General features: G+C 54.9%; 1 protein-coding gene across 2 annotated transcripts in view; it reads right to left on the bottom strand.

Moving 5' to 3' along the window:
• Positions 1–25024, bottom strand: part of TSPAN11 (tetraspanin 11) — a 65686-nt gene that overhangs the window by 17548 nt on the left and 23114 nt on the right. For both annotated transcript variants that reach the window (XM_059403792.1, XM_059403791.1), the window contains exon 3: positions 13411–13602. In XM_059403792.1, the coding sequence (XP_059259775.1) occupies positions 13411–13602 (192 nt within the window). The remainder of the gene's footprint in view (positions 1–13410; positions 13603–25024) is intronic.

Below are 25024 nucleotides of genomic sequence, written 5' to 3'. Positions count from 1 at the left end.
GCTCTGAGAGACATGGGTCCGGCATCCCAAAGAGAACACGTGGCTCTGAGAGTCAGGCGAGCTGGGTTTTGGCCTCCTCAAGTCCTGCACACAGTGCAGCACCCAGAGCCACACGCGGTGGCCGTACCTGTGGGACCAAGCCCGTGGATGGGGAGAACGGCCCCTTCGATGTCCTGTCCACCCTGAGCCGCTGGAAGGACCCAGAGGGAGGAAATTAAGCTTCACGGTGGACTGACCTGCTTCTCACTCCCAGAGCTTGTGGGTGACAGACAGCCCGAGGGGAGCCGGACTCGTCAGCCAGTGGCAGGCCCAGTGGCCTGGGCCAGGCTGTTCCCGTCCTGAGACAGCCCAGAGCGGCACGGACATCCGGCAGCTCCTCTCGGACTCAGCTGCCCTTCCTGCTCACTCCAAACTGCCCCCCACGACCCCCTGAGCCCAGCGCTCGGAGGCTACCCCCCTCCTACCACACAGGACCCTGCGTGCAGGGACGGCCAGCCGGCGGCTCCCAGGCTCCCGGCCGCACCGTCAGCTGCCCTCTGGGGCATGGGCGGCAGAGCCGAGGGAGCCCGTAACTGAACGGGACCGCGCTGGCCGCTGGCAGCAAGGAGAACAGCATCTTGGCGTCTGGCTGCCTTCCCTCCGTGGGGGGGAGAGGCTCCTCTGCCCCCACTGCTCACGGTCCCGGATCACGGGGGACTGCCAGCCGAGAGTCGCGCTGGACGGTGTCATGAAGACTCGGCAGTGGCCTGCCACTCCCCAGGGAAGCCACTACCACCGCTGGTGCTGACGCTGCGCTGGGAAGGGGGTGACGGGAAGAGAGAGACCTGAACCACAGCCCTGACGTCATGGCGGCCCACACTAGTACACGCCAGCCCCTCAAACCTCTTGGGAGGCATCACACGGGCTACTCCACCGGACGGAGCTGTCAGGAGTGGGGACAGGGCTCCCTCCGGCCCAGGAGCCCCGGCTGCTCAGAGGTCCTTGGGGTTTTGGGGGGCCGACAGTGGGCTGCCAGGGAGAGGACAGACAGGCTGGGTGGCTGGCCGGCATGGGCACGGGCCCCAGGCAGTGGCTTTGGTGGCAGAAGAGCTGCAGGTGCGTGACTCACCTACGCGGGGGAGGCTGTGGGGAGCCATGAATCACGGCTCCCAGGAAGCAGGCAAAGGTTCATGCTCGCTGGGATCCTCCTGCATGGAGGGTCCTGGCGGCTCTGCCTCTGGAGTTGGCGGGCTGGAGCCCTGGGGAGTGGGGCCAGGCGAGTAGGGGTTTGCCACGCAAGGCCATGAGCTGTGACAAATGCCTTGCCTTTGCCACTTCCCCTTCCACTGTTACCAAGCCTCCCTGACTCCCTCAGTGTGCTGCATCACCCCAGCACGTCTCTGGTACAGAGGCCGCAAATCTGCAAAGCAGTGCTGTTCCTGTACACGGTTCCCGAAACACAGGCCTAGCTGCCCGGCCTCCGGTGTTTGCCCGCAGTGTCCCCCTGCCTGGAATTCCAGGGCCTGCCTGTCCTTCGTCACCCAGCTTGGCTGTGGCCTCCTCTGAGCCCTCCCTGGGTCCACAGTGGGTGTTGGCTTCCAGCCCACAGGGTGCTTCATCTGCTCCCCCTTCGACATAACATTCTGCGTGGTTCCTTCTCCCCAGCTAGACTTTGGCCTGTCCCTGCATCAGCCCTCGGCCTGCCATCCTGTTCCTCACGGGCTGGGTGGGCGATGCGACCTTGCCCACCACTTTATGGTTTCCCTTGCTTCGGGTGTTATGGCCCCACCTCCCCAGAAGGCCTGTGGGCTTCTGGTGCTTTGGGGTCTTTCCCAGTGCCAGGAACGGGGTTGGGTCTAGACGCACGCTCCGTAAACGTCACTGGATCAAGACCTGTGGGTGCCCTTCTTACCAAGCATGGTGTGGGGCCGAGGGGACAGGCCAGCATATGCCGGCCCCATGCTGGGGGGCAGGAGCTTGGCCATCTTCTGATCTGTGGGGGACACGGGATTGTTACTGTAGTTTAATTGATACCAGTGGTTCTCAAGTGGGCACGATTTTGCCTCCAGGGGACAATGTGGCAATGTCTGCAGACATTTTTATTATCACACCTGGGGAAAGGAGGCCACCAGGCATCTTGCAGGGAGAGGCCAAGGATGCTGGCGAACATTCCCCAGCACACAGGACAGGCCCCGTGGCAAAGAACGATCTGGACTAGTGTCACGGGGGCCAAGACTGAGAAACTGATTTACACATTTAACTTCATATCCGAAGGCTTCTGATTTGCATATGTGCCCCTCTGCCCTCTGGGAGACATGAAAAGGAAGGTCTGAGGCAGGCTGTCTAATTCCCAGGAGGCCTGGGACTGAACAGACAGAAGCACGCGAGGGGCTCCCTCTGTGCCTGCCTCAGAGGGGACTCTAGCAGGAAATGGCTTTCTCTGACTCCAGGAAGGGCCAGGGAAGCCTCCAGGGCTTCGGTTCCCAGGCCCTGGGGCACTGGGGGCTGTCATGGGGATGCTATTAGCCCAGGTGCCTCCTGAAATGTCACAGCTGGCTGTCCCCTGGCTTCCCCCATGGGAGTCAGGAGGGCTGGGCCGCTGCTGGCTCCAGGAAGCATGAAGACAGCCCGGGGGTGACAGACCTCAGACACCCTGTTTGTAACTCAGAGGTGTCCCACTTCAGTGTAAGTCAGGACTTACCGGGCCCCGGGCTGTCCGGCTGCCCCAAGCGAACCAAGCCAGGCCAGGGCCCATGGGCCTAAGTTGCAGGAGGCAATAACCCAGCTAAGGGTGCGCCACTGTGCCCAGCAATTGCACTACTGGGTATCTACCCTAAAGATACAAATGTAGTGATCCGAAGGGGCACGTGCACCCGAATGTTTATAGCAGCAATGTCCACAATAGCCAAACTATGGAAAGAACCTAGATGTCCAGCAACAGATGAATGGATCAAGAAGATGTGGTATATATACACAATGGAATACTATGCAGCCATCAAAAGAAATGAAATCTTGCCATTTGCGACGACGTGGGTGGAATTAGAGGGTATCATGCTTAGCGAAATAAGTCAATCGGAGAAAGACAACTATCATATGATCTCCCTGATATGAGGAAGTGGTGATGCAACGTGGGGGGTTTGGTGGGTAGGAAAAGAATAAATGAAACAAGATGGGCTCGGGAGGGAGACAAACCATAAGAGACTCTTAATGTCACAAAACAAACTGAGCGGGGCTGGAGAAGGGTAGAAAGAGGGTAGTGGGGTTTTGTACATTGGGGAGGGTATGTGCTATGGTGAGTGCTGTGAAGTGTGTAAACCTGACGATTCACAGACTTGTACCCCTGGGGCTAATAATACATTATATTTTATAAAAAAAAAAAAAAGTATGAAAAAAAAAAAAGCAGAGGAGACGTCGTCCTCTACGGCGGGAGCCACAGAAAGGCACCGTCCCACCAGGGTGCGAGGGAGAGCCAGGAACCGTTCCTTGGCAGGGTCAGTGCCCCCCTCACCACAGTGGCCCCGAGCGCACACAGTGGGGGCCCTTGGGGCAGTGAGGACACGGCCTGCTTATGAGTACTCTTCCTGCCAGAGATGAGCACAGCCGCACTCATTATGTGGCCAGGCGAGCACCGACAACGTCAGCCTCCCGGGAATCCCGAGACACGTGCACTGGGAGGCAGAGCTGCTGGTCTGAGGTCACATGGCAAGAACATGGCTGAGCCCAGAAGCCAGACCTGGAGATGGCATGCTGACTCACTGTATTGTCCCCACTGCCCAGGGATGGGGGGTTGGATGGGCTCACTGCAAAACCCCTGGGGTGGATACAGTGAGATCCTCAGCTGTAGCCCCCAGTGCCAGCAGGGCAGGCCAGGTGTGCTCCAGGGGGCCTCTCCTAGGCAGGCTCCTTCCTCAGCAGTGGCTTCCCCTGCTTGGCGCCCTACCTTCCTGCCTGGGCCAGGATCATGGCCACGGCTCTCATCTCAAAGCCCAGCGGCCTCCCAGGCTGTGTGGCACTCCCTGGGGGTGGGGTGGGGTGGGGTGGTGTGTGTGTGTGTGTGTGTGTGTGTGTGTGTGTGTGTACAGCGCCCTGCACACCAGAGGCCGCAGGCCTTTGGGCTGCTCTCCACGCCCCAGCCTGGGACTCACTGTCCTGACCGTGTCTGTGTCACACGTTGTTGGCCATTGAGTCTCAGCTTAGGTGAGACCTTCCCGACACCCCCACCCCCATGCCAGAAGTTCCTGACCATGACCTCACTGTGGACATCCTTGTTTCTGAGCCTCCGTCAGACTCCTGGGTCTCACACGTGTCTTGTTTCCCAGCACTACGGCGACTTTGGTCCTCCTTCGCTCCCCTGCTCTAACCTGTATCTTGTTTGGTCCTCACAGTCCCTGGGGAAACTTGGGGTGAACTGGACCCACCCCGCCCCAACTCCTCCCTGACCTCCAGCCACCCTAGGATTTTTGTGACTGGCTGGTCCCTGCACTCAGGCCTGCCCCCAGTCCTTCCAGAGGCAACCACTGAGGCTTGCTCTGAGACAAATCAGGAGTGAGACTTCTACAGGAAGTTCTTGCAGCCCCTGTGCCCAGTGCCCTGTAGGAACGAGGCCACTTCAAACTCTAGCACAGTGGACCCCGAGCATGGAAGGAACCAGGCTGCTAAGCACAGAAGGCGACGCAGACATTCATCCTCCCTCGGTACCCTCCATGTTTTTGTTCTCTTTAATTTTTTAATGGTACCGTTTGGACTAGAAGCGAAGTTGGATGTTTTCTAAAGCTATAGATCCAAAACGAAGCTGGAACAGCACAGCACTGTCTAAACCAAACCAACATTTTCTTTAATGAGAAGCTCGGCGGGAGCTGTGTGGAAACATTTCTCATGGTGACACTCCGGTGATTAATTAGGGATTGACTCTTCGGATGGACTAATACCGCATCGGGGCAAGCTGGGCCCCAGACGCCATTTCTGGGGCATTGTCACACTTGTGGGGGGGGAGTGGGGCACGAGTCTAGGCAGCTCGGCACCAGCTGGGGCCCTCCCTGCAGTTAGTTTTAAGAACTTTATACAGTTGGGCTTTTGGAACTCCTCTTTGGGCTGATTCTGCCGCAAAGAAGGGAACTTCGCCCAAGCTTTCCGTCCCCTGCCTCCTCCGCTATTCTGCACTATCAGAGACAGAAACCCAGAAATGGAGCCACAGCTGGAAAACTGAGGAGGTGTGGTGGCCCACAGGTGGGGGTGGGGGTAGAGCCCATTCTCAGAGCAGGGCAGCAGCAGCAGCAGCAGCAGCAGCAGCGGAAGAGGAGAGGAGACACAAGCTGCTGCTGAGGTTAAATTGCAGGGAGAAGGGCAGAGCCAGAGGCTCCCTGCGTGACTGTGTGTTTGAGAGAGAGGGTGCTAGCGGCAGGCTAAGGTCAGGGAGCTGCAAACAGCCAAGGCCCAGCTGGAAACGACGGAGTCAGCTGTTTCAGCGGCGATGACCGCAGGGCACATCATTTTCTGGCTATTAACCACCGGCCGGAGGCAGTCAGGACTCAGAGGTGCTGCTGCCGGACTGTTCGTGCAGGAGAGAGAGGATGTGGGCTTGAGAGCCTCAAGCCATTCCTGTAAGGAGATGTCACTGTTTGGAGGATGAAGGTGACCTCTAGCCCTGTGGGCCCCAGCCCAGTGCTCACCGCCCCCACCATCTAGCCCCTCCACCCTGGCGAGCAGGATGAGGCCAGGCTCCTGGGCAGGGGAGACATGGCCCAGAGAACTCAGAGGCATGCTTCTGCCTGATGGATTGGGCACAGGGGAAATGGCTAACTGCTGCTCCCTGTTGTCCCCCCAGAGGGACCCAGACGTTTCCTGTTGGTATCTTCTCCCAGGCTGCAGGAGAGATGGGGTGTAGCCCGTAGGACCCTGTGCAGGTTCTGGGGCAGATGAGAACAAATGAGATTGCATACGGGGCCAGGGCAGGACCACAGATGGGGCCTGTGACAGGTCCCCGGTGACGGTAATTCTAGGGCAAGGTTGGCTACAGGGGAGAGGGAAGGCTGAGCAGGAGAAATTCCTACCAAGTCTGGAGGTTAGGAGAAGTTCTGAGGCTCAGAGAGGTCAGAGGTTCTGACCAGATGGAAACAGGAATTTAAATCCCCCAGAAGGTTCTTTGCTTTTTGATACAGGTGTCTCTTTTTCCTCACTAGACTCTTCCCTGCTTCTCCTGCCTTGTGCCCTGTAGAGCAGGAAATTCTGAGAATGGGCTTTCCCACAAGGAAAAATGGCTGAAACAGGCAGGTGGCGACCGTTTCCACCTGCTGCAGCCTAAGAGAGGGGGATCTGGAACCCAGGAAAGTGCCAGTCAGAGAAGAGTGATGCCACACAAGGTGCCCTGGCCTAGAGGTCTGGGTCCAGCTTGCCTCTGGGACAGGAGGCTGTGTGACCCTGGGCAAATCACTCACCCTCTCTGGGCCTTCCGCATAAAATGTGGGGCTTAGATGGGGAGAAACATCTCTGTGCTGCAGCTTCTTCAGTCTGTGATGTGTAGGGACTTTGCCACCACCCCTCCACCCCCACCACCCCTGCTTCTCTCCTCCTTACTCACTGCTTGTCCTATCTGTCTGGGGAGTGGGCCTTCCTCCTTCATCTCGGGGCCAGCCTGTCCTCATGATGCCAGCTTCTCTGCTCTCCAACATGCCGTGAGTTTAGTGGGGCAGTTCTTAGAAAGGCTTGCGGGCCTGTCTCAACCAAAGCCGACCAGCGGCTAAGGCTTCTGGCCGCAGCTATAAAGCCACACACTCCAATCAGCCTCATCAGGAATGAAGCCCTTTTGCTGCCATCTCTCTGCCTCCTGGATCTTCCTTTTCAACTGATAGTCAACTCCCCTAAAACCTCCGTGAGATGTGCGGGGAGACGGAGCGGGGCACTGCAGGCCAATATGGAGGCACGGCTTTCCCAAAGCCAGCGCCACGACCCGGCAAGAAAGGAGCCCAGCGGGACACGTGTGTAGTCACTGCTCCTGTCCCAGGCCCAGGGGCACAGGGAGGACCATGGATCCATGACGGGAATGAGGTGTGGATCAGAAACCTCACCTCCTGGATGGGAAGGGGGGGCTCCTGCACTCTGTCTGCACCCAGGGCCCTTGGTAGGGCAGGAAACTCTCAGAGCCCAACAGTGGCCACAGCCTCGGCCTCACTGACCATGTGCCTGGGGCCTCAGGATGAGGAGAGTTTCCACTAGATTCAGTTTTCCTCAGCGGCCAGCCATCCTCGTGGGTGTGAGCTCGTGCCGTGAGAGACTGTCACACCAGTGGGGAGGAAATGTCCCTAGGAAGGTTGAAATACCTGTGTGGACCCACAGGCTTCTGAGTAAGTTGTGAAGGGCTATGTGGGGTTCAGATCCCCTTTACCCACCTCCCCCCCCCAGTCATCAAGGCCAGACTGGGCTTCATTAGGGGAGAAGGACTGTAGCATGTCTCCTTCCTGTCCTGTGGCTAAACTCAGAATCTGCTAAGGAAAGAAGCAGCAACCAAATGACAGAGGGCATAATGGCAAGCTAAGTAAACTCTTGGATTTGGGATACGAAAGTCTGATGTCTAGCAGCCATCCCCTGCCCTCCTGCCACACACACACACACACACACACACACACACACACACATTGTTTCTGAGTCTCCTCGGTCAGCCCTACTCTGAGGGAGAGGGGCAGAGAGAGCCCCCACTAAAGGGTGATCATCAACCCACACACGGCCAAGTTGGGCTTTCTCCAGCTAGGTCAACGTGTAGTCTTTGGTACATGAACAGAGCTGCTGCCTGTCCCGCTGCCCGCAGCTTGAAGCTTGACCTTCACTTTTGACTAGATCAGGTGACAGGCCGCCGGGTAACTGACCCCCAGTCCTCAAAGGGCTTTGCTTTTCACCCGGAATGCAAACCATAGGTCCTGAATCCCATGGAAAGTGAATGCCCATTCCCTGTGCTGGAAGCATCCAAAAGCGGGGGTGGGGGGGGTGTGCAAAGCCAGCCGGGGGCAGCAGAAAAGGCCCTGGACCAAGACTTGGGTGTTGACCAGGCTTTGCCAATTCCTGGCTCTGTGACCTTAGGCAAGTCTATTTTTCTCTCTGGCTAAGGGGATGGGTGGAGAGTTCGCACCCTGGCAGTCCCTTCTGCACAGCCCCCGAATTAAGGAGGGTGATGGGAAAGATCGGCCAAGGTCTTGAGAGGAAGAGGGGCCGCATTCCATCAGGCAGCTGTGGACGGAACAAGCCTCTCTAGAAAGACCCCAGCCAGCCCCCGCTGGGAAAGGTGGGGCACAGGCTGACTGGATGGGTCTCTGGAGCCGCCCTCTTGCTTCAAGGCAGACTCTTGAGGAAATATGCATCCTACTTCCTCCTCAGGAGTCTTGACAAGAGTCATCTTGCCCATTTCCCGGCCTCCTCTGCACCAGATAATACAGGGCCCGGAAAGGCTCTCTTGCTCTGACAGAGAGAAGTTGGGGCTCTCCAAGCCTGGGGCTCAGAATCCATCCTTTTGAAGCATGTGGGCAGCTGACTCAAAGGTCAGCGTGCCACCAACCAGACAAGGCTGTGACCACCATGCCTGGGTGGCTGATGGACACTGACAAAGTAAGGTGAGGCTGAGAAGCAAGCGATGGGGAGATGGGGCCCCGGCGACCCCGGGGCGGCGGGGTCCTTCCTCCACGACCAGCTTCCATCAAGGACGTGGTCCCGCCCAAGCTGTGGGGACCTGGGAGGGCTGGCCCTAAGAATAACTCCATTTATTTAGGTTCCTTCTCAAAGGAGCTTGGTCATGGTGATGGTGATGTAAATGATAATTATAGCCGCATTTGATGATCTTTATATAATGTGGTGACTCGTTTCCTCCTTAGAACACGCTCTCATTCTCGTCATACCTTACCCCCAGCAAAAGACAGGGATCCCAAGATGGCCAGAACTGGCCGAGTGACTTTTCCCAGTGCCAGAGTAAGTTGGGCAAGCTCTGCTACAACTCACTTTTGAACCACAGTCCTTGATTCTAGACTTCCTTGCCCTGATGAACCAGCTCTGGATGTACTGGATGGAAGTGCTGCCATCTGGGGTCTCGTCATTATCAGAAATTGGTTCTAGCACTTCTTCTGTTCTAATCCATCCCCTCAATATAAAAGAGCCCATGATGAGGACCCAGTTTAGCCCAAACTATACATCATCTTCTTCATTTGGCTTAAGACATAAAAGTTTTCAGAGCCCGTATTCAAAACTCTAAAAATATCCCTTCTGATCAGGGTGGCGTCCGTCCTGGTCACCAGCCTTAGGCCTAGATGGCCTGAATTATCTGGGTCCCGCATGCAGCTTTTGCTAAAACAGAAGATCTGGTGTGAATAATTTAAATCCCATTCCCTTTCCCCTCTGCAGATTTCCTGTCCCTGATGAACGCTTCCCTCTTGGGAAAGGGACTTTAGGAGCTGCAGATATGCTAGGAGGAAAGGCTTGGACTGGGGCAGGATGTCACTACGCCATGTGAGCCGGACAGCCCCACCCGGTCCCACCTTGGCTCATTCTCGGGGAACGTTGGATGTCCAGCCTCACCCTCCGCCTGATCCCGGCTGGACGCACATCACTAGGCTGGCTGGTCTTTCATCTTTTCCTTTCCTCTTTGGGGACCACTTTGTGCAAAGCCAGACTCACAGCATTCCTTCTCTGGAGTTGCCTTCAGCCTTTAGCTGAGAAAAGATTTCAAAGGGAAGTTAGACAAGGAGTGGGGAGAAATGAGAGCAGCAAGGGGCCTCCAGGAACCGCAGAACCCTTTCAGACTACCTTAGCCACATCGCTTGGCCCCGATCGAGAGCCTGGCTTGGAATTTTCCTACTTGTCTTAGCCACCTTCATGGGGAAACAGTAAAGGGCTCAATGATTCGGGGGCTCAGGGGCCAGGATGGGGGTGACTCAGAACCACAGCTTCACCTGTGTTTCTGTCCTCAGGATGGTTCTGTCTTTGGTTCTTTTGTGTGTGTGTGTGGGGGTGGAGCAAAGGGAGAAGATTCCGGGCTTCAAGGTTGCTCTTTGCTAGCCTGCTGCCCCCAGACCCCTGGGCCGGCAGCTGTGCATGGGCACTCTTCCCTGCCCTGGCTTCCAAGCCGGTGATGTGTCTGGTTAGTGACATTGGACCACAGAGGCCAGAGGCGTTGGATCAGTTCTGGAAGCAAGAGCAGGCAGGGGCGGGGAGGGGGCTGAGGTGGGGCTGAGAAGAAAGAGGGCATCTAGCACCAGCCCCTGTGCCCCCAGCCCTGCCTCAAGGCCCAGGGGGATGAGAAGGCCTCTAGTTTGTTGACCCTCTGAAGCTCAGAAGGGAGAGCTGAGAGGTAGAGGTGCACTGCCATGCAAGCAAGCCCGAGGCGCTGGCCTTCCAGAAGTCCCCATATCTTTCCGGCACAGCCCTGGGTACAGAGTGTGGTCCCCCCAGGCAGGCTGGGACTGGACGCTGGAGACATCAGTTATCTTAACGGCTGGGCTTGGAGGGCCGGCAGGCCTTGCTCATGAATGCTACAGGATGGGAGTACGGGAGAGGGGGCCGTGACTGTGGCTCACAGAGCAGAAGGCTGCCCGTTAGTGACGCTTAGACTTTCCTTCTGAAGTTCAAGACTGCCAAGGGGAAGAGCTCTTATGATTGAACTGGGCTCCACAGAAGCCGAGAACACTGAGCACCCCCATTAATGCCTGGGTGACCCACACTCTCCAGCCCAGTGTCTTTGGACTAGAATGTCTATGGAGCATTGGAGCTAATGGCCCTCAAGTTCCTTTCTACATGGGTTATGTTCTGACACACACTGCTTTGTCATACTGTAATGAGCTAATAAGTGCAAGGAACTTCTAGGTGCCCCCGCCCCCACCCCTGGTCTTCTGCCCTAGTATTCTGGCTAGGCCCTGCAGAGACCTCCCTCTTGTCCCCACCCAGGTCCCTGAGAGCAGCTGCTCTGCACTGACATCGCAGATACGGAGAACGGCGCACCCTCTGCCCACGTTACCCACTCGGCCTCCTGCTCCCCCTACCCCCCAACCTGCCAGGCCTCCCTGGGGTGTGTATTCTTGTTGGCAATTCTAACCAACTGGGCTTCACAGTTCAGCTCTGGCACTTACTCCCTCCACACCTCTGGGGCCAGCTGGCTCATGGGCATGGTAGGGTACGTAATGCCCCCTGGAGGCAGGCGGGCTGGGGAGGGTGGTCCGGGGTGGGGGATGGGAGCTCTGGCCCAGGAGACAGACCCAACTGCCCCTAGCAGTATGGCCTCTGGGAAATTGCTTAAGCTCCCTGCCGGCCAGCTTCCTCCCCTCAAATGCACACCGTGAGAGCAAGTATGTTGCCGGGCTGGGTGAGGAAGAACAGAGCTAGAGGCATCCGTGTTTAGAACAAGGCCTCGTGTTGAGCTCATGAGGGACTGTAGCATCCCAGGGCTCTATTGTGAGGACAGAGCCAGGACAGACAGCTCTGAGTGAGAAGGAAGGTTCCCCAGTGAGCATTTCTGCCTTCCTTCCTGGGCTGGAGAGGTGAGTTCTGTTTCTTCCACGGTAAGATTGGCTCGTGGAAGGAAGGGGCAGTTGGTGATCACACGGCTCCTCGGCTCACCTCCGTGGGCCAGAGGGCTCAGCCTGAAGCCCGAGGCCAAGCTCAAGGCCCCAGATGCTAAAGGGTCAGGGCTGAGCAGAGGAAAGGCAGACCCACAGAGAATGGAGGCATCAGGATCTCTCTGGGCCCGAAAGCACTGGTCCTCATATGCCTCAGTCCCCATCAGGGCAGAAGCTTCTCCGCCGACCCTTTCCACCTGCCCAGTGACTCCACTCAGCTGATGCCGATCAGATCAGGATGTCCTTCAGGCTCGCAAGGACGCATGCCAGGCCACGTGAGGGCTGGCTGCTGGTGTGGGGGTGGCCTGGGGCACACCTGTCCCACTGCTGTTAGGACAGTGCACATCAAAGCCCACGCGCTGGTGGTTGGGTCCCTGTGGGACTTCCCCCCACTGGTGTGCCGCTGTCCCTGTGAGCTGCACCTTGGCTCTGGGCTAGCTCTCAGAGCAGAATCAAAGAATTTTTTCTAGGCAGGGGAGAGCCATCCTACTGAGCCTGAACACAGGTGCTTTTATAGCCAGAGTTTAAAAACTAGGTCACCACCAGTGAGAGAGGCTTCTGGGGACAGCCCATCGGCTGCCTCCAGCTCCCCTGGTTGGATGAGCAAAGGGTACAGGGAAGTGGGGTGGGGAGAGCACAGCCTTCAAGGTTCCTTCCTGTGACCTGATTCCATGCAAGCTCAACCTGATTTCTCAGGGACACTCGGACTTGTCCTGGCTCTGGCCCTTCCCTGCTAATTCCACATGTTCTGTAGCCTCTCCTGACCCCAATGGGCTTGGTCCTTGGGAGGAGATTAAAGGGGGGAGATGTCACCTAGCTGCCATGGAGCCTGGTGTGGCCAACAGTGCATGGGTGCAAGGGAGTGGGTCTGCCTTCTGCCCCGACCAGTTCTGCCCTGGCTTCCTTTCTGGACACAATGAACCGGCTATGGATGGACAGTCTTTCCAGCTTCAAGGAGCCAGTGCCGCCCACACATCACCCATGACATCCTCTTGCCCCGATCATCAAATCTGTGTCTGATCAAGCTTCTAGATTCAACTGCCAGGAGAATACGTTAAACAATGTCACAAGGATATAATAAAAAAATCCATAGGACGGATGACCTGGTTCCTTCAACAAATAAACTGCAAACAAGGAGACACACACACACACACACACACACACACACACACACACAAAGGTGGTGTAGCTGAGAGACTGAAAGGGATTCTTAATACATGGGCCTAATTTAGGTTTCGATTCAAACAAACTGAAAAAAGAAAAGAGGAAGGGAAGAAAGAGAAAGGGAAATTTGAAACTGCCTGATTATTTCATGATATTAGGGATCGACTGGTAATTATTCTTAGGTGTGATCATGATGTTGGCATGTTTTCTAAAGAAGGGCCCTTCCATTTTAGGGGGACGCATTGAAATATTACAGACCACTGGCTGTCTGGGAGCCAGCGGGGGAGAGGTAGGAAGGAGGGAGGGAAGAAACGAACCAGAAGATGGTAGCTGTTGAGTCTGGGTGATGGACGGGGGCTTCATTATCACATTCATTTCTGCATATCTTTGAAAAGCACCATAATAAAATCTGGAAGGAGGAAAAGGAGGAGGAGGAGGAGCAGGAGGAGGAGGAGGTAAGTGGAAAGGTTGAGTCAAGGGGCCACCAAGTCTGGCTTAGGTGTTAAGAATCTGGAGACTGTTACCACCATCAGACCTGAGGGTGACTGTCCCTCTCTTGCTTTCCTGAGGCCTTGATTCCAGGGACCTCTACTGTGTGTGAATGTGGGGGGAGGGGCGGTTCTCAATATAGGAACCTGACAGGGGGCAGGGGGAGGGCTGGGGGCTCCAGCAAGGCACTCACCGTGGAGAGGCAGCTCCTGTCCTCCCGGATGACGGCGCCGAAGCCCAGGAAGCCTGTCACCATAACCAGAGCCCCGGCGAAGATGAGGATGTAGGCGGATGCAGCGAAGGTGCTGGAGGCCAGGACGCTGAGGTAGCCGCTCTTCTCTACCAGGGTCCAGACGCCCACGGCCATGACGGCTGCCCCGCCCACCTGCAGGGAAGTCCAGGTCAGGGCAGGTGGCCGCTGTGGGCCCACAGCTGCCATCGACAGAGCGCCCACCACGTTCCACCTCATCTGGTCTTTCAAAGAGCCTGAGAGGATAGTTTGGTCACACACTTCACAGATGAGGAAATTGAGGCATGGAGAAGTTAGGAGACTTGTCCTTAGTCACACACCTGAGCAAGATGCAGGACCAGATTTTGAATCCAAGGCTGACTCCCAATTGTGGTACTTCTTACCGGGATGCTATTGCGTCCCCATGAGACACGACCCCCTTCTTCTCCTGGAGCTCCTTGGACTGGCCCCTGTTTCCCAGTAGGGTGTGTTCATATGCGCCCCATTTCAGCCTTATGTTTGTTTGCCCATGGACGGAGCATACTGGGGCTTCTCATTGTGTCCCTTCTCATCTTCAGATGACAAAACTGGGGCCCACCAAGGAAAGGCCAGCTGCTCGAGTTCCTGCCTCTAGTTAGGGGCCGTTTGGGGCTGTGGCAGGGCCAGGACGCGGACTCAGAGCCACACTCTCTCCCTCTACCCTGAACGGACACACGCTGCACCAGCTGGAGTCAGTCTGGGGCAGCAAGGCTGGGAGAGATTTCTTCCTAGTTAATGATCCCATTTTTTTCCAGTTTCGAGAAGGAGGCAGGGACAGGGCACGGCTGACTGGCAGGTCAGGCCACTGGCTCCCGAGGAAGGTTATCTGGGACACAGAGCTGGGGTGGCTCTGTCACCCGGTTCTTTCTGCACGGAGGCTGAATACCCTTTCTGTGACTTGTACGCTCAGCAGAAGCATGTGTGTGTGTGTATCTGTGTGTGTGTGTGTCCTCAAGGTGCCAGACGGGATGGGGTGGTATTAGGGTGTCTACCCAGGGTCTTGGTGGGGGGCAGGACTCCTGGGACCTCTGACCATCTCTGCCTTCTGCTCCTGGAAGGCAGACTTCTGTCTGGCCCCCAGTCTCCCTGCCTCACTTAGAAGTGGGTTCTCTTCCACAGACGGATAGGGAATCTGCCTTGGGTATGTCCCACGCTACAGAAGCGCCCCCCCCCCCCATGCCCCTGCCCTGTGCCGCCTGGCTTGGTCTATGGATGCTCATCCTGCTAGGGCTTCCGTCCATCCCAGAGTGACTCTGTAACCCACCCTGTCATTTCACGGTGTCTGTTCTCGGCACTCACAGATGTCAGCTGAGTGAGTAGAAGGGGGTTGCGGCTCTCACCATGGCCAGGGCACACTCTCTTCTGAGTCTTGCGGCAGTTCTGTGTGTGGGGGAGGAGGGCGGGGGTGGGGAGCACGTAGCTCCATCTGGCAGATGAAGAAACTGAGGCTTGTAAAGAAGAAGGTGCTCACGTTAACACCCTGAGAAAGCTTCAGAATTGAGATTCAAAGCCAGGTTTTCTGAAGGTCGACTGAGGACTCCATCCTCTGATTCCACAGGTTGGGCTGGGTCTGGTGTGCTACTCACTTCACTCTTAAAATTGATTTTCTTCCAAGTGCTCTTTGTCCCCCTCAGCACCTCCAGCAGGTGAGATAAACAGGTAGAAAGACATCACACAGCCACGCCACTCCAAAAGGAATGGGAGAGACTAAGGTGCTTGTTTCTTCAATTCCAGGATGCACATGTCCCCCCACCCCTCTGCCAAAGCCCTCCCTCCCCCACTTTAACATCTCTACAATGGAGATGCATCTTACGAATATACTTGGCCGCATGTTTTCTTGATAGTGCAGAAAACAACGGCATTATATCTCACAGTTGGCGGTATTTTAGTGAAATCCTGGACTATGATAGATTTTTTAAAATTTTATTTTATTTTGAAATTCTCTGTGAGTGTAGGGTCTTTCTGGCCTGTACAGCCTTCATGACCAGGGAGGGAGTTCCTGAGTCTGGCTCAGGGGCACTGTGTCAAGTGAGGCTTTCCAGAAGAAAGCCTACACGGGTTCTTTCTGTGCCCCCTCCCCCCAGTGTGGCTGAAAGGCTTGGGTGAGAGTCCCAACTTGGCAGAGCTAACTGTGTGGCTTAAGAGAGTCAGTTTCCTCATCTCCCCAATAAAGGGGCTGTATCAGACTCGTGATGCCCAGCCTACAACCACCAAGGGCTCCTTTGATTACTTTTTCCTGCGGATCTTATATTTTGAAGGCTTTTGCCTACCAAATACAGTGCATTAATTAAATAATAATTCATTTCTCATTTTTTATTAATCAAAGGCACATGAGAGTGCCAGGAAGAGATGTCGAGCGGCACGAAACAGTCAATGTGACCACTTTGCATTGATCTTTTAATGGATGTATCTCTTTACAGAAATATACACACGATCCATTATCCATTAGGTTTGTCAACCCCATAGGTGGAGAATCAGATTCAGGATGCCCCATCTGGGCATGTGTGGGCTTGAGTGGGGACACCCGTTGAGGGACTTGGAACCACTGAAAATCTGATAAAAAGCTTTGGACACTCTGGCCAGAGAAATGATAAGCCATGTTAAATAATGTATTCAGGTTTGGGGCTTGAAGTCTAATCCTATAGCATGCAGTGAGCCCTGGTGTCGACGGGTCTCTAAGGCTGCCTCCTCAGCCTGGCTACACAGTCCGCTAGGAGTTCCCTGAAACCCAACCCTGGGCCAAGCGGGATTTCTGGGAGGAGGGTCCGTGCGTGACTATTTTATGAAGTTCCCGGGTGGCTCCAGAGAACGACTGCGTGGGTTCCCTATTTAATGGGGGGTCAGAGTGCCCTGCCCCTCCCCACCAGGAGGTGGTGCAGTGATGAATCTCACAGAGATTCATCTGTGAATCTCTTGCTTCTTGGAAGCTTCAGGGCCCCTGCCCTGGGTGTAGCTGCCTGGATAGCTCTTGACGCTTGTTCTGGACTTGAACTCTGTCAAACTTTCCCTGTCTGGGTGAGGCTGTTTGCTTTGGTAGGACCTTTGAGGTGGAAGCTAGGGTAGTGAGGAGCAGAGTTCCCAGTCCAACGGGATGAAAGTCCTATTAGGAGAAAAGGAAAAAAACAACACAACCCATGGGGCTCCCAGCGATAGGAGGTGGTGGGGGGCGCATAAGAAATGCAGCCCCAGGAGAGGAGCAGTATTGATCCCACTAATGGAGCTGCTTTCTTGCCAGTCACAGGAAGGGCTGGGATCTTGCAAATCAGGGAGAGCCCACGAGTCAGCAGGGTGGCAGCAGGGCCCCCAGCCATGAGGGAGGGTCTGGAAGTGATCTGAAGGGACCCACTGCCCTGACTGAGGTCCAGAGGACACATCCATACTCGATCTGATGTCACTGGGGACAGCACACCTTCCCTGGGATGTCACATTGGGTGGAGAAGTTCGTGTCTGCACGGGACACGGAGAGGGATTTGCCAGCAGGAACAAGAGGGGTTCAAGTCCTCCGGGGGTTTCTTCTTTCGGTCTCCATCAGCTCTTTAGAAAACAATCTTGCATCTGGACAGGAAGAGTGAAAGCTGCTAAATGTTGGAACGGGTCACCAGAGGCGGACGGGGAGGTAGAAGTCAGCGGGCCTAGGTTCCAGCCCCGGCTATGCCCCTGCCTCGCCATGCAACTGGGTACTAGACACTTCACTTGGCTAAGCCTCAGTTTCTTCATCTGTAAAATGATGCTGCAGGTTGAGAATATCTCCAAGGTCTCTTCCATGTGGGTAAAATATCACTGTTAGTATGGGCAGATGACCTTCCGCCAACATTCCTCCAGCAAGATGCTTCTGGACCAGCGGCTCAAGGCTTTCACCCCAGCGGTGTGGAGACTGCCCAGATCAGCAGGAAGAGCAGTGGAAGGGGAGCCGCGAGGACGACTGAAGGGTCATGGAGAGTGACCTGACCCCAGTGAGCTTTTTCAGCTGCCGTTTGCATATAGTTGATTCAACGGTATTAGGCTCTTTACAGAAACTGTGGAATATTAACTCTATTTTTCAAAACCAGAGCCTGTAGTTGATTAGCCAGAAAGCCCCACAGAGGGTGAAGCTGGCCTTCTTGCTAACGAGGACCCCGGTGGTCCCAGAGGCGCAGGTCAGGTCACCCACGCCTCGCAGTTTTAGGAACTTCCAAACTATAGAAGAGAAGCATTGCCAGGAGAAGGGTTAGTCTGAGCTGCTACACATGGCTGGGCCTCGACAGACAGCCGGCAGAAGCAACCTCTCTCCCCCAAACCCTAAAAAGCAGGCAGAGAATATAAAAGTAATTGCAGGATTTTCTTTGTCAGGCTACTGAAGGGTTTCTGCGCTGGGATCTGGGGGCAGGACCGGTTTGGGGGGTGGTGGAGAAGCAGGGACCAGGGTGGCAGGGCTCTCAATAAGGAAGGGTCCCCCAGGCCAGAGTTCCCTGCCTTCAGTGAGAAGGAAGCCCCTGACAAGGGGAGGCAGGAACACGCAGGGGGGCCATGCAGTTCACTTCTGTATGTGTTTGCCAGGCACCTCCTAGCTGCCCAGTTCCACACTGGCCTGGAAAGGTTTTGGAGCTAAATGGGTATTTGCCCATTTAGAGCCGCCACTGGGAGCTCCTTCTCCTTTGGTCAACCTCATCAGTGGCACCACCGTCTGCTCAGATGAGAGCCCCCAGAGTCACTGTGGACTCCGTACTCTGCCCCCAAGTGACCGTGGTGTGTGGACCCCCTGCCGTCCTCCTGATCCGGCTCCAGGCACTGTCCGGCTTTGGCTCCCTGCCTCCCCATGCCTGCGTCACCGGCTTCCCGGCCCTTGTTCAACCCAGAGGTAAGTGTGTCCTGCTTCCAATGCTGAGCCACAGGCAACCCTACCAAAAAGCTGCCCCTGGCTCCCTAGCCCCCAAAGCATCCAGCCCAAACCCCAGCCTGCCTCCCTAGCCGGCCTGAGCTGGATCAATGACCAACACCCCGGAGGGCCGGGCCAGCATTTCTCCCAGCTCCCCCCATTTCTCCACACTCCCTATGTGGCCTGAATGCCAATTCTGTTTGGGTTGAATCTTCAAGGCTAGGCTTGTGGTGCCACTTACGGCTTAAAGGCATTCTTTTCTTGGCTCTTGGGCTTTAAAGAGTCCTTGGGAAAAGAAGTCACGGCACTACTTTCCCTCTCTCCCCAGAGCAATCTATCTCTATGACAAGAGCAGAGGTCAGGGGATTTACTGAGGGTTGGAGCTAGGAGGGAACCTGTTCCTCCTTCAAACCCAGCTCAGAACCTGCAGGGAACCTGACCTCCGTCTTACAAATCATCATGTCCTCCCCATGGCTTCCCCGCCTTGCAACAGTCTCTAGATGGATGCGTGTCACGGCGTACTGTTGTATTTGTCCCTTTGTCTAGCTCCCTATTAGCCGCTGGGTGAGATCTTACTCATCTTAGTGTCCTGAGCAGGGCCCTATGCAGGGTAGTGCCCGGTAGCTCCCTCAGGAAGGAGGGAGGGAGGAAGAGAGGGAAGAATCAAGTCTGGCCCCTTCTATATTCTGGATGAAGAAACAAAGGCCCTGAGAGAGGTGACTTTCCAAGGTCCTGTAACCGGCCAGGGGCCAAGCAGGGACTAGAACTCAAGAACCCTACGGGCCAGTTCAGTGCCCGTGTTACCAGCTGGGCTGCTGATTCATGCAAACTCTGTTCACTAAACAAGCCACCTTGCCCAGGGCTGTCGTCGCAGGCTTCCTGCTTGGACAGGTCTCACCCACAATGGCCCACGCAGACCAAATGTGCATCCCCACCCCGCCATATGAGCCTGGCCCCCAGCAGACCCAGACAGCAGAGAGGAGAGGGATGCCCTCCCCCCCCCCCCACGGGGGTCCTGTGACTTCAGCATCTTAAGAAGGGGAGCCGTAGAAGAACCAGCCATGGGCCTTGTTCTGTCACAGATGACATGTCCTGAGAGGCAGGCGGAGGCCCCGTCGGGGGAATGGTGGTACAGAGTCCAGGGCCTTCTTCCCTCGGCAGGAAATCCAGAGAGGCTCTTCCTTCCTAGCCTCCCCATGGGAGTCTTAGAGAGATGTCCTCAAGTCAGCCCTACCGCCACAGCGGCGTCACAAGTCCTCCACCGTCTCTGTCTCCTGGTTGGACTTGTCCCCCCTAAGGGATCCCGGGGGTTCCCTGGAGGCCAAGCCCCACTGCTCTCCAAGGGAAGTACCAGCTCTTCCCGCCATTCTCCCAGAGCCTGGCATAGCTCCTGGGAGGCTGGGAAAGTTTTGATTATTAACACAGCCAAGCAGCTAATTAAAATAATAAATTAGGGAACAACATTTGCAAGGGTGATGGGAGCTGTAAAGAGCCGTGCAGGAAATGGGAGGGAAGAAAAGCATTCCCTAGGCACCACGGAGGGGAGCCGGATCTCATTTTCTTTTTAGGGTCAGGGAGGGGGCATGAAAGTGTTGGTGTTTTTGGTTGCTGACCCAGAGCTGTATCCAAGGGGGCCTCCCCTGCCCAGGGAGATGGTTCCTGTCATTACTGGGTTAATCGAAATCAAGGGGTGGGGTGGGGTGGAGTGAGGGATCGGGGGACAGTGAAGGATGGGGGATCAGGTGTAGGTTGAGTGTTGGGGACCGGGGAAACCGAGGTGGGACTGAGCTCAGGCACAGGAGAGGAGTGTCCACTGTGGTGTCTCCTAAGTCTTCCTTAGATTTTTCATAGTCTGCGTGTCTGGATGCCCACACCCTGCGAACATCCTGATTCAGGTTCAACCTTGAACCTTGGGGACATTCTTGATTCCAAGTAAGCATCAGAGCAGCGAGTCTATGGCTGTGATTATTGGTCAGTGTTCTCCACAGAGGGGAAGAGCACCGGACTTTGAGTCAGAAACCCCAGACGTGACATAGGATTCTGCCAACCACATGAGCCTCGCTTTCACCTCTACGAAACAGGATGGAGATGGTAAAGAGTGGTTGTAAGAATCAACGCAAAGTGTAGACTGATTCATGACCTTCAAATTGTGCAGGCATGGCACGGTTGACTGGGAGGCGGGGAGACTGCGTTTAAAGTCTGGTTGAAACCTCCAGGCCTGGCTCGTGACCACCGACAAGCACCTGCTTCCTGTACCTGTCAGGGAGGAGGTAGGGGCCGTTCACGCCATCTAACTGCTCTAGGATTTGAAACTTTGCCATGTAGCCTATTAGGGCTGGGACATAAATTTGGTGGGTTGTAGCCTGCATCAAAAACAGAGCAAAATGCCATAAAATAGAAGAGAAAATAGGCTGCTGTGTGCACAGTAACGGTAAGCTTGGTTTTCTGCACAATTCTTACTGGGCCATGATCCTGTCTTAAAGCTGGTGCTATAGGGATAGAAAACTAACTTATTCCCCTCAAAGAGCTACACACAGTAGCCAAGCACCAAGTGTGGGTCAGAAACTGCTATTTTCCCAAATGTTCATCTTTAATTCTTAAGGGGCTTTAAAAAATTGTTTATTTATTTGAGAGAGACAGAGAAAGAGCAAGCGTGAGTCGTGGGGTGGGCAGAGGGAGGTGAGTATGGAGCCTGACATGGGGCTCGATCCCACGACACCAAGTTCACAACCTGAGCTGGAATGAAGATTCAGATGCTTAACCAACTGAGCCACCCGGTGCCCCCCATTCTTAACAGGTTTTGACACTCCTTTTGACTGTACCCAAAACATGAGGCTCGGTGAGATGAAGGGATTTGGCTAATGTTTCAGTCTGCTCAGGCTGCCGTGATAAAATCCCACAGCCGGGCGGCTTCAACACCGGAGTGTATTTCTATCGCTCACAGTTCTGGAGGCCGGGAGTCCCACCAGAAGGGGCTGACCAGTTTAAAGTTGGTAAAGACCCCCTTCCCTGATGACAGACAGCAGCCACCCCACTGGGTGCTCATATGGCCTTTTCTCGGTGCTGCTTATAGAGAGAGATCTCTCTCTTCTCTACTGGTGGGCCCCCAATCCTCTTGGATTAGGATCCCATCTTTCTGACCTCATTTAACCTTAATTACCTGCTCAAAGCCCTATCTCCAAATATAGTCCCATTGGGGTTTAGGACTTCAACGTATGAATTCTGAGCCGTCACAATTCTGTCCCCAGCAATGCCCCATGGCAAATAAATAAGATCTGAATTTGAACCCAACCTTGAGCCCGAGTCTTCCCAGCATGCTCTGTTGTCTTACTGATTCACGTATGCCCCACAGACACTGTGGGAGAGGGACAGGACTTGAGGCTGTAGTTTTAGGGGTGAAAGCTGCTGGGATCCAGCTCTGGGTCTTTGGGCACATCGTCCCTCCCCCCTTGCACAGCGGGGCTCTAATAGAGCTGCTCAGGGATGTGGGATGCTGGGAAGATGAAACGGAATGATGTAGGTAAAGGCCTTCCACAGAGGAAGTCTGGAACAGGAAGTGCCATGCACCCTAGGGACTCCGTCCGCTCACGCTCCCAAGCACCTAGAACAGTACTTAATAAACATCGGGGCTGGACTTTTCCATTGTTATCACTGACCAGAATGCCTGGGGGTCAGCCCTCGCTTTCTTTTTTACCACTCTTAAGACCTGGGGCAAGACTCTGAACTGGGTGAGCCTGTTCTGCCCTTGAGGATAATGGCCAGACAGACCCTCAGGGCTGATCTGAGGATCCTGTGAGATAACCTGAGGAAGGTCTTTATCCAGCAGTGGTTGGCGAATGCTAGGCATCCTAACTGCCTGGAGGAAGGGCTTCTCCAGCCTCCCTATGCTGGATTGGGACAGAGTTTGGCAACGTGATGTATGGAGAAGAAACACTGCCGTGAGGGAGAAAGGAGGACCAGCAAGGGCCGTCTGCCTCTGCTGTCGGGCTCACTCTCTGTGCCTGTGCAGGGCAGCAGCTGTCTGCAGACCCTCCCCCACGCTCTGCAGTAAAGTCTAAGAGGAAGGCAGGAGCAGTGCGAGCACCAATCAGTCGCTATGTGTCTTGAAAGAGAGGCTCAGGTGGAGGGCTGGCAGCTGGACTCTGGGGTGTGTGTGGGGGGAGCCCTTCTCTCGTGGGACACGACCCTCACTGACACACCCCCTTCCCCGGGAACTTTGGTAAATTCCCAGGGGCTTTGCTCATGACAAGATGTGTGATGTTGTGCTCCGCTGTGAGAGGAAATGGGCCAGCAGTCTGTTCCTTGTCTTCTTCCGAGGAGATCACAGAGGTCTAGGGGACAATGCCGGGACACTCCTGGACTCAGACTGAGGCCTGAACACCCCCAAACGGACCATCTGTCATAAGGTGGATGAAGCTTGGTCGAATGGGTCCCTGGGAGGCTGGTCCATGTCCAGCCAGGCCCCCAGGCAGGGGTATTTTTAACCCAAGGTGGGGAGCTCACTATGGGGGAGGCTCCCTCTCCCTCACTGGTAGCTGCTTGGGTAGCATACCTGCTGGCCATCTGCCTGTGCTGCCGCCCCCATGTCCCTCTCCCTGCCACTCCCGAAGGGACGCAAACCTGAAGAGACTCCCAGTCCGCTCCCGCTGGCTGGAAGGGCCTTGAGGGTGCTCACAGGCAAGGTCAGGGCCCTTCCACAGATATTCTGGGCTGAGCACCTCACAACAGCCTTCCGGCCCCACCAGCTGTGGCTCTCTCTCTCTGCTGGTGCCCAGCAGGTGGCTGTCTACACTGACTGCCTACTTCTTCCATCCCCGCCCCCAAATACTCTCCCGGGAGTTCTCGTACTACAGCCACCAATAAACTGTGTGGTCAACCCAATGACCTCTCTCTAGGCCTTAAAATACTTGATGTGTCCCCTCCCTGGAACACGTATCTAACCTGCCCCCTCCATCACCAGCTTCTGGGACCCTGTCCCTCCTGCTTTGCCTCTCTCTACTCTGAGAGCGCTTCCCTCAAGCCCCCCTGCTGGACGGCTCCTGTCAGCTTGCCTGGGCTCTCCTGGTGGGAGAATGAAAGTCCCACATCTCAGGAGCTCTCTCAGTCAGGGCATAAGGGGGCTGTTGTTGAGCTTCAACTCACCCCTGCCCTCGGGGCTGCTCTACGTCTCATTCTCGCTTCTCTCCTCGGTCTCCGTGGGGGTCCTCACCTACTTCTGTGGCTGCAGCTACTATCAGTGTGGGAATGATCCAGACCCACGAGCCAACTTCCCCCGGGCCATCTCTGCTCAGATGCCTTCTGGTGACTCAAACCCACCATGCCTCCATTTGACCTCGCCACTGGACGCCAAACTGCTTGTCCTTCTGGTCTACCATTGCAGTGAAGGGCTTCACCATCCACCCAGGTTACATATTTTCTTTCCTCTCAACCAGTTTGTAACCTAATGTTACCTCCCAAATCCCTTGACTCTCTCCAAATATTTCGATCCCCACTGTTCCTCCCATGGTGCAGGTCACCACCAACTCCTGTCCTGATCGGGGCCATGTCAACAGGGGTCATCCCTGAATGGTGAATATATGGGTTGAACTGTGTCCCCAAGAAGGTTTGTTGATGTCCTAACTCTGGTACCCGTGAATGGGACCTTATTTGGAAATAGGATCTTCGCTGATGTAATCAAGTTACAATGAGACCATCAAGGTGGGCCCTTATCTGATATGAGTGGGGTCCTTCTGAGAAGACAATGCCACATAAAGACAGAGACACACAGGAACAGCTTGCCTGTTTATAATACTCCGTTTATAATACTCCGTTATGACACCCCTAGGAACCTAATACACAGAGATGTGAGCAATTTTTATTTTCTTATTTATACTTCTCAGTATTTTAGGGATTATCTGTAGTGGAGACATAGACTTTTATGATTGGGGAAAACATACTTATTCTTAAGAAAAAAACAAAAAGTCATCACTCAGCAAGAATCCTAAGCACTCTATTGGATTTTTCTCTGAGAATCAAAACTATCTGTACCCACACAGCTTACTGATTATATCAGCGTTGACTGTAGTAGTCCATTGGCTTCAATAAGCTAGCTTTAGTATTCCAGGAAACTCTTGCCCAGGAAGAAAAAAGTTGCAAATGAAATAAATTTATTGTCCATCTCAGGGACTTTACAAAAGACATTTAAGCCAACATCAAACGATTCGACTTTGTAACAGACAGCAGCAATGGGCATCTACTCTCCAAGGCTCTCTCCCAAACCCTGGCCTGGCCGTGCCCACAATCCTTAACTCCTGTATCATGATTCTTCCAGGTCTAAACACATTGGCCCATCTCAAGCAATTTAATTAGCCTTAACGAAAGACCCTGGACAAGTAGATATAACCTATCTTTGCCTTTGCCTTTCTGAGATGTTTCTAAGACTGTCAAGGGAGGGCACTGCTTCCCAGGGGAGGCAGGGACCTCCACTCTGTTCTGTCAGCAGGCTGATTTGGTGGTATTTGCAAGCTTTCTGCCGCTCACGTATCTGAAATGTTGTATTTACTGAATGCCTCCTATGTGCAGAGACTGCGCTAAGCACTTACCATGAACTCTTCTAGGGCACCTGCTCATTGAACTGCTAAGAGATAAATTGAGGTATATCAAACATTTTAAGAGTTTCTTAGAGCACGAATTGATTCCAATTAG

The sequence above is a fragment of the Mustela nigripes genome, chromosome 6, assembly GCF_022355385.1.
Source record: "Mustela nigripes isolate SB6536 chromosome 6, MUSNIG.SB6536, whole genome shotgun sequence".
In the NCBI taxonomy this organism is placed as follows: Eukaryota; Metazoa; Chordata; class Mammalia; order Carnivora; family Mustelidae; genus Mustela; species Mustela nigripes.
Note: the sequence above shows the minus strand (reverse complement) of the source record. Positions and strands in the feature narration are given on the sequence as shown.